At 31.7% G+C, this 14,960-nt stretch overlaps 1 protein-coding gene across 12 annotated transcripts in view; it reads left to right on the top strand.

Moving 5' to 3' along the window:
- The window catches only part of LOC106052206 (neurobeachin-like), a 287,257-nt gene that overhangs the window by 101,143 nt on the left and 171,154 nt on the right, over positions 1-14,960 (top strand). For all 12 annotated transcript variants that reach the window (XM_056037466.1, XM_056037464.1, XM_056037462.1 and 9 more), the window contains one exon: positions 2,152-2,288. In XM_056037466.1, coding sequence (XP_055893441.1) covers positions 2,152-2,288 — 137 coding nt within the window. The remainder of the gene's footprint in view (positions 1-2,151; positions 2,289-14,960) is intronic.

Genomic DNA, 14,960 nt, shown 5'->3' with positions numbered 1-14,960 from the left:
TAAAACTGGGAAGATGTAGAGATGTCAGTAAAACTGGGAAGATGTAGAGATGTCAGTAAAACTGGGGAGATGTCAAGACATGTCAGTAAAACTGGGGAGATGTAGAGACATGTCAGTAAAACTGGGAAGATGTAAAGCAAGTGTTCTCTAGTAAGTTGCTGATGACTTAAGATATTGGGGCAAGCCAGCTGGAGAGACAATATATATTTTGTACAGCTATTTCAAACTTCTAGCAACTACTGTTGGATAACTGTTCAATAAACAATGGGAAAATATATTTCTTTTTACAAAGCTTATATTAACTCACTCTGTCTGTTTGTCTGTCCATCTGTCTGTCTGTTTGTCTGTCCATCTGTCTGTCTGTCTGGAGAAAATTTGAACATGTTTTTTCTGCCATTTCCCATTTACTGACCATTAAAACTTTGCACAATTATTCATTAAACCTGACAAAACATAATCAATCGAAAAAATTATAACAATTAGTTAATTAATTGCTGGTTAATAATTATTTTGTTTGATTTCAAACTAAGGAGAATAAATGCATCTTTTTGTGGAGATGTGGATCTATTTATGGATTTAGTCCTTTTATTTCAGTTTGACACATTTTTTCTCCCAATTCCCATTCTCTGATCAAGTTGAAATTTTGCATAATTATTCATAGTCAATAACAATACACAAATCATTCCAAAAATTAACCAATTAGTTAATCATTTGGTACTAATTAACTAATTTTGTTGTATGTAGCAGAAAGGGAGATAAACCCCATAATTTTCATATAATCATTTTCAGATTTTCAAATGGCAATATTTAGTGGTTTCTTCCTTTGGAATGTTTGGATACACTTTGTTTTTTTTTTTTAAATGTTCTTAGGCCTTATAGACTTTGATGTTATGCTCTTAGGCATTATAGACTTTGATGTTATGCTCTTAGGCCTTATAGACTTTGATGTTATGCTCTTAGGCATTATAGACTTTGATGTTATGCTCTTAGGCCTTATAGACTTTGATGTTATGCTATTAGGCCTGAAAGACTTTGATGTCTTGCACTTAGGCCCTATTGTCTAATTTTCTGTTTGTGAAATAGCTCTTATGTTTCAGTCTTTCTGAAGTACTGTTCAAAGACAGTAGACTACTAAGATATTGTTTAGAGTTCCATATCTTAGTATCCAATCTGTATTATGTGTTGTATTGTCTGATCAGGTCCTGTAGCCTTGTCTACACCCTGCTAGAGTTTAATGTCTGTATTATTTTTTGTATTGTCTGATCAGGTCCTGTAGCCTTGTCTACACCCTGCTAGAGTTAAATGTCTGTATTATTTGTTGTATTGTCTGATCAGGTCCTGTAGCCTTGTCTACACCCTGCTAGAGTTAAATGTCTGTATTATTTGTTGTATTGTCTGATCAGGTCCTGTAGCCTTATCTACACCCTGCTAGAGTTTAATGTCTGTATTATTTGTTGTATTGTCTGATCAGGTCCTGTAGCCTTGTCTACACCCTGCTAGAGTTAAATGTCTGTATTATTTGTTGTATTGTCTGATCAGGTCCTGTAGCCTTGTCTACACCCTGCTAGAGTTAAATGTCTGTATTATTTGTTGTATTGTCTGATCAGGTCCTGTAGCCTTGTCTACACCCTGCTAGAGTTAAATGTCTATATTATTTGTTGTATTGTCTGATCAGGTCCTGTAGCCTTATCTACACCCTGCTAGAGTTTAATGTCTGTATTATTTGTTGTATTGTCTGATCAGGTCCTGTAGCCTTGTCTACACCCTGCTAGAGTTAAATGTCTGTATTATTTGTTGTATTGTCTGATCAGGTCCTGTAGCCTTGTCTACACCCTGCTAGAGTTTAATGTCTGTATTATTTGTTGTATTGTCTGATCAGGTCCTGTAACCTTGTCTACACCCTGCTAGAGTTAAATGTCTATATTATTTGTTGTATTGTCTGATCAGGTCCTGTAGCCTTATCTACACCCTGCTAGAGTTTAATGTCTGTATTATTTGTTGTATTGTCTGATCAGGTCCTGTAGCCTTGTCTACACCCTGCTAGAGTTAAATGTCTGTATTATTTGTTGTATTGTCTGATCAGGTCCTGTAGCCTTGTCTACACCCTGCTAGAGTTAAATGTCTATATTATTTGTTGTATTGTCTGATCAGGTCCTGTAGCCTTGTCTACACCCTGCAAGTTGATAGCACCAGGAGTGACAGTCAGTGGGACAATGTCAGTGACCAAGAATGAGCTCTACTTTGAAATGGATGATGATGACCCACAGAACAAGAAGATTGACCTCAAGGTCAGTCTTTTTTTTTTTTTTCATTTTAACTTTCTTTTTCTTTCTCTAGTATTTTGTTTAAACTTGTATTTTCTTTTTCTTCTTCAGTATATCTGTATATATGTCTTTGAAATTTAGCATTAGCAAGTTCTGTCAGACATTAAGTTAAACAATGTTGTAGATCTATGTCTCATAGATGTAGCACTATCTGGATTTTGGACAGCCATGATATCTCATGATATCTGTTATTCAACTGAGCACACTAGAGATGTGTGACTATAATTGAACATCATTCTTAAGCAATTGAGATTTTGACTAAATTTACAATTTTGTTCAGTTATCTTCTCAATCAAACTTTTGTTCAGTTATCTGCTCTATCAAACTTTTGTTCAGTTATCTGCTCTATCAAACTTTTGTTCAGTTTTCTTCTCTATCAAACTTTTGTTCAGTTATCTGGTCTATTAAACTTTTGTTCAGTTATCTTCTCAATCAAACTTTTGTTTAGTTATCTGCTCTATCAAACTTTTGTTCAGTTATCTGGTCTATCAAACTTTTGTTCAGTTATCTTCTCAATCAAACTTTTGTTCAGTTATCTGCTCTATCAAACTTTTGTTCAGTTATCTTCTCTATCAAACTTTTGTTCAGTTATCTACTCTACCAAACTTTTTATCAGTTATCTGGTCTATGAAACTTTTGTTCAGTTATCTTCTCTATCAAACTTTTGTTCAGTTATCTGCTCTATCAAACTTTTGTTCAGTTATCTTCTCAATCAAACTTTTGTTCAGTTATCTGCTCTATCAAACTTTTGTTCAGTTATCTTCTCAATCAAACTTTTGTTCAGTTATCTTCTCAATCAAACTTTTTTTCAGCTATCTTCTCAATCAAACTTTTGTTCAGTTACCTGGTCTATCAAACTTTTGTTCAGTTATCTGCTCTATCAAACTTTTTTTCAGTTATCTTCTCAATCAAACTTTTTTTCAGTTATCTTCTCTATCAAACTTTTGTTCAGTTATCTTCTCTATCAAACTTTTGTTCAGTTATCTGCTCTATCAAACTTTTGTTCAGTTATCTGCTCTATCAAACTTTTGTTCAGTTATCTACTCTATCAAACTTTTGTTCAGTTATCTGGTCTATCAAACTTTTGTTCAGTTATCTGGTCTATCAAACTTTTGTTCAGTTATCTGCTCTATCAAACTTTTGTTCAGTTATCTGGTCTATCAAACTTTTGTTCAGTTATCTGCTCTATCAAACTTTTGTTCAGTTATCTACTCTATCAAACTTTTGTTCAGTTATCTGGTCTATCAAACTTTTGTTCAGATATCTGGTCTATCAAACTTTTGTTCAGTTATCTGCTCTATCAAACTTTTGTTCAGTTATCTACTCTATCAAACTTTTGTTCAGTTATCTGCTCTATCAAACTTTTGTTCAGTTATCTGCTCTATCAAACTTTTGTTCAGTTATCTTCTCAATCAAACTTTTGTTCAGTTATCTTCTCAATCAAACTTTTGTTCAGTTACCTGGTCTATCAAACTTTTGTTCAGTTATCTGCTCTATCAAACTTTTTTTCAGTTATCTTCTCAATCAAACTTTTTTTCAGTTATCTTCTCTATCAAACTTTTGTTCAGTTATCTTCTCTATCAAACTTTTGTTCAGTTATCTGCTCTATCAAACTTTTGTTCAGTTATCTGCTCTATCAAACTTTTGTTCAGTTATCTACTCTATCAAACTTTTGTTCAGTTATCTGGTCTATCAAACTTTTGTTCAGTTATCTGCTCTATCAAACTTTTGTTCAGTTATCTGGTCTATCAAACTTTTGTTCAGTTATCTGCTCTATCAAACTTTTGTTCAGTTATCTACTCTATCAAACTTTTGTTCAGTTATCTGGTCTATCAAACTTTTGTTCAGTTATCTGGTCTATCAAACTTTTGTTCAGTTATCTGCTCTATCAAACTTTTGTTCAGTTATCTACTCTATCAAACTTTTGTTCAGTTATCTGCTCTATCAAACTTTTGTTCAGTTATCTACTCTATCAAACTTTTGTTCAGTTATCTGCTCTATCAAACTTTTGTTCAGTTATCTACTCTATCAAACTTTTGTTCAGTTATCTGCTCTATCAAACTTTTGTTCAGTTATCTGCTCTATCAAACTTTTGTTCAGTTATCTACTCTATCAAACTTTTGTTCAGTTATCTGGTCTATCAAACTTTTGTTCAGTTATCTGCTCTATCAAACTTTTGTTCAGTTATCTACTCTATCAAACTTTTGTTCAGTTATCTGGTCTATCAAACTTTTGTTCAGTTATCTGCTCTATCAAACTTTTGTTCAGTTTTCTTCTCTATCAAACTTTTGTTCAGTTATCTGGTCTATTAAACTTTTGTTCAGTTATCTTCTCAATCAAACTTTTGTTTAGTTATCTGCTCTATCAAACTTTTGTTCAGTTATCTGGTCTATCAAACTTTTGTTCAGTTATCTGGTCTATCAAACTTTTGTTCAGTTATCTGGTCTATCAAACTTTTGTTCAGTTATCTGCTCTATCAAACTTTTGTTCAGTTATCTGCTCTATCAAACTTTTGTTCAGTTATCTGGTCTATCAAACTTTTGTTCAGATATCTGGTCTATCAAACTTTTGTTCAGTTATCTGGTCTATCAAACTTTTGTTCAGTTATCTGGTCTATCAAACTTTTGTTCAGTTATCTGGTCTATCAAACTTTTGTTCAGTTATCTGCTCTATCAAACTTTTGTTCAGTTATCTGCTCTATCAAACTTTTGTTCAGTTATCTACTCTATCAAACTTTTGTTCAGTTATCTGGTCTATCAAACTTTGGTTCAGTTATCTACTCTATCAAACTTTTGTTCAGTTATCTACTCTATCAAACTTTTGTTCAGTTATCTGGTCTATCAAACTTTTGTTCAGTTATCTGGTCTATCAAACTTTTGTTCAGTTATCTGGTCTATCAAACTTTTGTTCAGTTATCTGGTCTATCAAACTTTTGTTCAGTTATCTGGTCTATCAAACTTTTGTTCAGTTATCTGGTCTATCAAACTTTTGTTCAGTTATCTGGTCTATCAAACTTTTGTTCAGTTATCTGGTCTATCAAACTTTTGTTCAGTTATCTGGTCTATCAAACTTTTGTTCAGTTATCTGGTCTATCAAACTTTTGTTCAGTTATCTGGTCTATCAAACTTTTGTTCAGATATCTGGTCTATCAAACTTTTGTTCAGTTATCTGGTCTATCAAACTTTTGTTCAGTTATCTGCTCTATCAAACTTTTGTTCAGTTATCTGGTCTATCAAACTTTTGTTCAGATATCTGGTCTATCAAACTTTTGTTCAGTTATCTGGTCTATCAAACTTTTGTTCAGTTATCTGGTCTATCAAACTTTTGTTCAGTTATCTGGTCTATCAAACTTTTGTTCAGTTATCTGGTCTATCAAACTTTTGTTCAGATATCTGGTCTATCAAACTTTTGTTCAGTTATCTGGTCTATCAAACTTTTGTTCAGTTATCTGGTCTATCAAACTTTTGTTCAGTTATCTGGTCTATCAAACTTTTGTTCAGTTATCTGGTCTATCAAACTTTTGTTCAGTTATCTGGTCTATCAAACTTTTGTTCAGTTATCTGGTCTATCAAACTTTTGTTCAGTTATCTGGTCTATCAAACTTTTGTTCAGTTATCTGGTCTATCAAACTTTTGTTCAGTTATCTGGTCTATCAAACTTTTGTTCAGATATCTGGTCTATCAAACTTTTGTTCAGTTATCTGGTCTATCAAACTTTTGTTCAGATATCTGGTCTATCAAACTTTGGTTCAGTTATCTACTCTATCAAACTTTTGTTCAGTTATCTGGTCTATCAAACTTTTGTTCAGTTATCTGGTCTATCAAACTTTTGTTCAGTTATCTGGTCTATCAAACTTTTGTTCAGATATCTGGTCTATCAAACTTTTGTTCAGTTATCTGGTCTATCAAACTTTTGTTCAGTTATCTGGTCTATCAAACTTTTGTTCAGTTATCTGGTCTATCAAACTTTTGTTCAGTTATCTGGTCTATCAAACTTTTGTTCAGTTATCTGGTCTATCAAACTTTTGTTCAGTTATCTGGTCTATCAAACTTTTGTTCAGATATCTGGTCTATCAAACTTTTGTTCAGTTATCTGGTCTATCAAACTTTTGTTCAGATATCTGGTCTATCAAACTTTGGTTCAGTTATCTACTCTATCAAACTTTTGTTCAGTTATCTGGTCTATCAAACTTTTGTTCAGTTATCTGGTCTATCAAACTTTTGTTCAGTTATCTGGTCTATCAAACTTTTGTTCAGATATCTGGTCTATCAAACTTTTGTTCAGTTATCTGGTCTATCAAACTTTTGTTCAGTTATCTGGTCTATCAAACTTTTGTTCAGTTATCTGGTCTATCAAACTTTTGTTCAGTTATCTGGTCTATCAAACTTTTGTTCAGTTATCTGGTCTATCAAACTTTTGTTCAGTTATCTGGTCTATCAAACTTTTGTTCAGTTATCTGGTCTATCAAACTTTTGTTCAGTTATCTGCTCTATCAAACTTTTGTTCAGTTATCTGCTCTATCAAACTTTTGTTCAGTTATCTGCTCTATCAAACTTTTGTTCAGTTATCTGCTCTATCAAACTTTTGTTCAGTTATCTGCTCTATCAAACTTTTGTTCAGTTATCTACTCTATCAAACTTTTGTTCAGTTATCTGCTCTATCAAACTTTTGTTCAGTTATCTGCTCTATCAAACTTTTGTTCAGATATCTGGTCTATCAAACTTTTGTTCAGTTATCTGCTCTATCAAACTTTTGTTCAGTTATCTGCTCTATCAAACTTTTGTTCAGTTATCTGCTCTATCAAACTTTTGTTCAGTTATCTGCTCTATCAAACTTTTGTTCAGTTATCTGCTCTATCAAACTTTTGTTCAGTTATCTTCTCTATCAAACTTTTGTTCAGTTATCTGGTCTATCAAACTTTTGTTCAGTTATCTGGTCTATCAAACTTTTGTTCAGTTATCTGGTCTATCAAACTTTTGTTCAGTTATCTGGTCTATCAAACTTTTGTTCAGTTATCTACTCTATCAAACTTTTGTTCAGTTATCTGGTCTATCAAACTTTTGTTCAGTTATCTGCTCTATCAAACTTTTGTTCAGTTATCTGGTCTATTAAACTTTTGTTCAGTTATCTACTCTATCAAACTTTTGTTCAGTTATCTGGTCTATCAAACTTTGGTTCAGTTATCTACTCTATCAAACTTTTGTTCAGTTATCTACTCTATCAAACTTTTGTTCAGTTATCTGGTCTATCAAACTTTTGTTCAGTTATCTGCTCTATCAAACTTTTGTTCAGTTATCTGGTCTATTAAACTTTTGTTCAGTTATCTTCTCTATCAAACTTTTGTTCAGTAATCTGGTCTATCAAACTTTTGTTCAGTTATCTGCTCTATCAAACTTTTGTTCAGTTATCTACTCTATCAAACTTTTGTTCAGTTATCTGGTCTATCAAACTTTTGTTCAGTTATCTGCTCTATCAAACTTTTGTTCAGTTATCTGGTCTATTAAACTTTTGTTCAGTTATCTTCTCTATCAAACTTTTGTTCAGTTATCTACTCTATCAAACTTTTGTTCAGTTATCTGGTCTATCAAACTTTTGTTCAGTTATCTGGTCTATCAAACTTTTGTTCAGTTATCTGGTCTATCAAACTTTTGTTCAGTTATCTGGTCTATCAAACTTTTGTTCAGTTATCTGGTCTATCAAACTTTTGTTCAGTTATCTGGTCTATCAAACTTTTGTTCAGATATCTGGTCTATCAAACTTTTGTTCAGTTATCTGGTCTATCAAACTTTTGTTCAGTTATCTGCTCTATCAAACTTTTGTTCAGTTATCTGGTCTATCAAACTTTTGTTCAGATATCTGGTCTATCAAACTTTTGTTCAGTTATCTGGTCTATCAAACTTTTGTTCAGTTATCTGGTCTATCAAACTTTTGTTCAGTTATCTGGTCTATCAAACTTTTGTTCAGTTATCTGGTCTATCAAACTTTTGTTCAGATATCTGGTCTATCAAACTTTTGTTCAGTTATCTGGTCTATCAAACTTTTGTTCAGTTATCTGGTCTATCAAACTTTTGTTCAGTTATCTGGTCTATCAAACTTTTGTTCAGTTATCTGGTCTATCAAACTTTTGTTCAGTTATCTGGTCTATCAAACTTTTGTTCAGTTATCTGGTCTATCAAACTTTTGTTCAGTTATCTGGTCTATCAAACTTTTGTTCAGTTATCTGGTCTATCAAACTTTTGTTCAGTTATCTGGTCTATCAAACTTTTGTTCAGATATCTGGTCTATCAAACTTTTGTTCAGTTATCTGGTCTATCAAACTTTTGTTCAGATATCTGGTCTATCAAACTTTGGTTCAGTTATCTACTCTATCAAACTTTTGTTCAGTTATCTGGTCTATCAAACTTTTGTTCAGTTATCTGGTCTATCAAACTTTTGTTCAGTTATCTGGTCTATCAAACTTTTGTTCAGATATCTGGTCTATCAAACTTTTGTTCAGTTATCTGGTCTATCAAACTTTTGTTCAGTTATCTGGTCTATCAAACTTTTGTTCAGTTATCTGGTCTATCAAACTTTTGTTCAGTTATCTGGTCTATCAAACTTTTGTTCAGTTATCTGGTCTATCAAACTTTTGTTCAGTTATCTGGTCTATCAAACTTTTGTTCAGATATCTGGTCTATCAAACTTTTGTTCAGTTATCTGGTCTATCAAACTTTTGTTCAGATATCTGGTCTATCAAACTTTGGTTCAGTTATCTACTCTATCAAACTTTTGTTCAGTTATCTGGTCTATCAAACTTTTGTTCAGTTATCTGGTCTATCAAACTTTTGTTCAGTTATCTGGTCTATCAAACTTTTGTTCAGATATCTGGTCTATCAAACTTTTGTTCAGTTATCTGGTCTATCAAACTTTTGTTCAGTTATCTGGTCTATCAAACTTTTGTTCAGTTATCTGGTCTATCAAACTTTTGTTCAGTTATCTGGTCTATCAAACTTTTGTTCAGTTATCTGGTCTATCAAACTTTTGTTCAGTTATCTGGTCTATCAAACTTTTGTTCAGTTATCTGGTCTATCAAACTTTTGTTCAGTTATCTGCTCTATCAAACTTTTGTTCAGTTATCTGCTCTATCAAACTTTTGTTCAGTTATCTGCTCTATCAAACTTTTGTTCAGTTATCTGCTCTATCAAACTTTTGTTCAGTTATCTGCTCTATCAAACTTTTGTTCAGTTATCTACTCTATCAAACTTTTGTTCAGTTATCTGCTCTATCAAACTTTTGTTCAGTTATCTGCTCTATCAAACTTTTGTTCAGATATCTGGTCTATCAAACTTTTGTTCAGTTATCTGCTCTATCAAACTTTTGTTCAGTTATCTGCTCTATCAAACTTTTGTTCAGTTATCTGCTCTATCAAACTTTTGTTCAGTTATCTGCTCTATCAAACTTTTGTTCAGTTATCTGCTCTATCAAACTTTTGTTCAGTTATCTTCTCTATCAAACTTTTGTTCAGTTATCTGGTCTATCAAACTTTTGTTCAGTTATCTGGTCTATCAAACTTTTGTTCAGTTATCTGGTCTATCAAACTTTTGTTCAGTTATCTGGTCTATCAAACTTTTGTTCAGTTATCTACTCTATCAAACTTTTGTTCAGTTATCTGGTCTATCAAACTTTTGTTCAGTTATCTGCTCTATCAAACTTTTGTTCAGTTATCTGGTCTATTAAACTTTTGTTCAGTTATCTACTCTATCAAACTTTTGTTCAGTTATCTGGTCTATCAAACTTTGGTTCAGTTATCTACTCTATCAAACTTTTGTTCAGTTATCTACTCTATCAAACTTTTGTTCAGTTATCTGGTCTATCAAACTTTTGTTCAGTTATCTGCTCTATCAAACTTTTGTTCAGTTATCTGGTCTATTAAACTTTTGTTCAGTTATCTTCTCTATCAAACTTTTGTTCAGTAATCTGGTCTATCAAACTTTTGTTCAGTTATCTGCTCTATCAAACTTTTGTTCAGTTATCTACTCTATCAAACTTTTGTTCAGTTATCTGGTCTATCAAACTTTTGTTCAGTTATCTGCTCTATCAAACTTTTGTTCAGTTATCTGGTCTATTAAACTTTTGTTCAGTTATCTTCTCTATCAAACTTTTGTTCAGTTATCTACTCTATCAAACTTTTGTTCAGTTATCTGGTCTATCAAACTTTTGTTCAGTTATCTGCTCTATCAAACTTTTGTTCAGTTATCTGGTCTATTAAACTTTTGTTCAGTTATCTACTCTATCAAACTTTTGTTCAGTTATCTGCTCTATCAAACTTTTGTTCAGTTATCTGGTCTATCAAACTTTTGTTCAGTTATCTGGTCTATCAAACTTTTGTTCAGTTATCTGGTCTATCAAACTTTTGTTCAGTTATCTGGTCTATCAAACTTTTGTTCAGTTACCTGGTCTATCAAACTTTTGTTCAGTTATCTACTCTATCAAACTTTTGTTCAGTTATCTACTCTATCAAACTTTTGTTCAGTTCTTGTCACCGTATGATTTTATATGTTATGAATGTGGCTGTGGTTATCAATGTAGGCGTGGTGGTGACATTGGGTTCTTGTTACAAATCACAGAATAATGAAATGACGCTGGGTGTAGCAGATACAATAAGTTTAATATAACACCACATAGTGAATACACCATACAATTCGACCCAGGAATGGTCAGTATTAATCCAACAGTAATATACGAATATCACAACTTAGTACTTATTCTATAACCAACTACTTTAAACATCTAACTCTACTGCTTATATCTTAAGTGACTCAATACAAGTGCTTGCTACAAGATCTCTATGTGGACTGACTGCCTTTAACTCTCTGGTTCACCTAAGGTTAAAAGTGTTCACCTTAGTGCAACATGGGTTGTGAATAAGATTCACCATATGGAATTAACATACACAATACAGAATTAGGGTTTCTACTCTATGGCACCAACTTTGAGGTGGTGACATTACCTATCACCCCCCTTTTGAAAAAAATTTTGAAGAAATTTTTTTCAGCTTGACGACATAATTATCATAAGTAGGATCAATTGGAATTCTTGGGGTCTATGAAATGTACAATTGCAGAGTTCAAATAGAACTACAAACTTGCAATAAAATATATAATATGACAGTGTTACACAAAATATTTGCTGAGTCAAAAAAATTCATACAAGGGCAAAATTCTCTCATTCATCATATTCTTGTAAGGCAATTCAAATAATTCTCTGAGTCAAATACTTAACATCCCAAATAATTCTTTACATGTAGTTCTAATATATACATCAATGTTCAAATGTGTTCAATATTTACAAGTCTTTTTCATAATAATATGTGCAAAGTGTGACAAAAATTTCAATGACAATCTCCTATGTCACAATGTGAAAAATTAATACAAGTTTTTTTTATTCACAATATCTATTTATAAAAAATCTTTGACACTATAGAAATGTTAGAAGTCTGGGTTTTTTTTTACACCAATAGTACAATATGTACAAATCATGTAGAAAATGTTACAAGTAAGTCTCAATATGTAAGTGATAAGTATAGAAAAATTCAAAATATATGTCAAAATTCAAGATGAAATTGATTAATGATCATTGTTACAAATTCAATGTATCTGTTTACTTCAATATGAGGTTTGATATCTCCATAAAAAAATTGTTGTGCATTAATATTACACAAGTAAATATGTATAATTCAAGTATCAAAATATTTGCTCAAAAGTATGAACATCAAATCAAAATAAATATCTTTCATAGTGCTTGTTGCATGCACCTTATGTTTCAATTAAGTATTTCTCCATATGACAGTTCAAATAATTTGTAGCTAGTAATGGCAAAAATTTAATGTTACATTGTTTATCAAATAATTATTGTGTACAAAGTTCAAAAAAATCTTTTGTCCAAAAAAATTTCAACTGAGAAAATGTGTCAGTTGTGATACAATCTTTGAGTTTACATTAATTTGTTCAAGCATATATATACAAGCATAACATCCTACTAGTTTAGTTGTATTCATTTTAATCTGTTGTGAAAAAATGTGTAAGTCCAATTTAAAAGAATAATATCAAGTGTCTCTTTCAGTACTTGAAATATCAAAAAGTTTGTACAACAATCTTCTTGTTTACATCAATGATTGTTACAAAAATATAGTCCATAAGAATAGTTTGACAAAAATGTTTTCAAAAAATACAAGTGTATGTCAATATTTCATTACACTAATTGACATTGAATAAATAAGTTACATTATGAATCAATCTCCTTTTTCAATAGTATTGAAAAATGTGACTAAGTTATATAATTGTGATAAATGACATAGTAAAAAAAATTGCAATCTTGTTTACAATAGCTGTAGAAAAAAATTTTGTCACAGTTGTTCTTAATACAATGAGAAAAAATAATGTTTACATTGTATGGAAAAAAAATTAAGCTAGGTACTGAATAAGTTTGGAAAAAATTCAATGTTTGTTTACATTGTTGAGTACAAAAATGTTATTCTTGTTGACAAAAGAATGTGAAAAAATGTAGGTTACAATGAAGTAATCAAATTCCAAAGTTTGTTTACAAATAGAGTTTTTTAAAAAAATGAAGTCTTAGTTCTAGTTCAATGTTTACAAATAGTACTCAATGTTTACAAAATAATGCTCAATGTTTACAGAATAATGCTCAATGTTTACAGAATAATGCTCAATGTTTACCAGATGCGATGTATTAAGTCAACAACACTGATATTAATTGTGAGTCCCTTAATTGGTGTTCCGTATATTTTATGTAATAACTCTTTGTAATGGCCAAAGTTTTTTATTTGTACCCACATTGACTCTCCAAGTTCTGGATGTTTCCAAACTTTTTTATATCCATATATAGGAAAAAAATTCTTAACTTGTTCCTCTGGTGCTCATAAATCCTTTAAGTTAGTAGATCTGACACTTCTGATATCATAAAATATCGTTTGCTGACACTTCTGACACTATTCTGACACCAAAAATGTCATTTTCTGACAATAAATGACTTGCACTTTGGACACTTCTGACACCAAGAATGTCACCGTATGATTTTATATGTTATGAATGTGGCTGTGGTTATCAATGTAGGCGTGGTGGTGACATTGGGTTCTTGTTACAAATCACAGAATAATGAAATGACGCTGGGTGTAGCAGATACAATAAGTTTAATATAACACCACATAGTGAATACACCATACAATTCGACCCAGGAATGGTCAGTATTAATCCAACAGTAATATACGAATATCACAACTTAGTACTTATTCTATAACCAACTACTTTAAACATCTAACTCTACTGCTTATATCTTAAGTGACTCAATACAAGTGCTTGCTACAAGATCTCTATGTGGACTGACTGCCTTTAACTCTCTGGTTCACCTAAGGTTAAAAGTGTTCACCTTAGTGCAACATGGGTTGTGAATAAGATTCACCATATGGAATTAACATACACAATACAGAATTAGGGTTTCTACTCTATGGCACCAACTTTGAGGTGGTGACAGTTATCTGGTCTATCAAACTTTTGTTCAGTTATCTGGTCTATCAAACTTTTGTTTAGTTATCTGGTCTATCAAACTTTTGTTCAGTTATCTGGTCTATTAAACTTTTGTTCAGTTATCTACTCTATCAAACTTTTGTTCAGTTATCTGGTCTATCAAACTTTTGTTCAGTTATCTGGTCTATCAATCTTTTGTTCAGTTATCTGGTCTATCAAACTTTTGTTCAGTTATCTGGTCTATCAAACTTTTGTTCAGTTATCTGGTCTATCAAACTTTTGTTCAGTTATCTGCTCTATCAAACTTTTGTTCAGTTATCTGGTCTATCAAACTTTTGTTCAGTTATCTGGTCTATCAAACTTTTGTTCAGTTATCTGGTCTATCAAACTTTTGTTCAGTTATCTGGTCTATCAAACTTTTGTTCAGTTATCTGGTCTATCAAACTTTTGTTCAGTTATCTGGTCTATCAAACTTTTGTTCAGTTATCTGGTCTATCAAACTTTTGTTCAGTTATCTGCTCTATCAAACTTTTGTTCAGTTATCTGCTCTATCAAACTTTTGTTCAGTTATCTGGTCTATCAAACTTTTGTTCAGTTATCTGGTCTATCAAACTTTTGTTCAGTTATCTGGTCTATCAAACTTTTGTTCAGTTATCTGCTCTATCAAACTTTTGTTCAGTTATCTGCTCTATCAAACTTTTGTTCAGTTATCTGGTCTATCAAACTTTTGTTCAGTTATCTGGTCTATCAAACTTTTGTTCAGTTATCTGGTCTATCAAACTTTTGTTCAGTTATCTGGTCTATCAAACTTTTGTTCAGTTATCTGGTCTATCAAACTTTTGTTCAGTTATCTGCTCTATCAAACTTTTGTTCAGTTATCTGGTCTATCAAACTTTTGTTCAGTTATCTGGTCTATCAAACTTTTGTTCAGTTATCTGGTCTATCAAACTTTTGTTCAGTTATCTGGTCTATCAAACTTTTGTTCAGTTATCTGGTCTATCAAACTTTTGTTCAGTTATCTGGTCTATCAAACTTTTGTTCAGTTATCTGCTCTATCAAACTTTTGTTCAGTTATCTGCTCTATCAAACTTTTGTTCAGTTATCTGGTCTATCA

Source organism: Biomphalaria glabrata, chromosome 8, assembly GCF_947242115.1.
Source record: "Biomphalaria glabrata chromosome 8, xgBioGlab47.1, whole genome shotgun sequence".
Classification (NCBI taxonomy): domain Eukaryota; kingdom Metazoa; phylum Mollusca; class Gastropoda; family Planorbidae; genus Biomphalaria; species Biomphalaria glabrata.
This window is presented reverse-complemented; position numbering and strand designations above follow the sequence as displayed.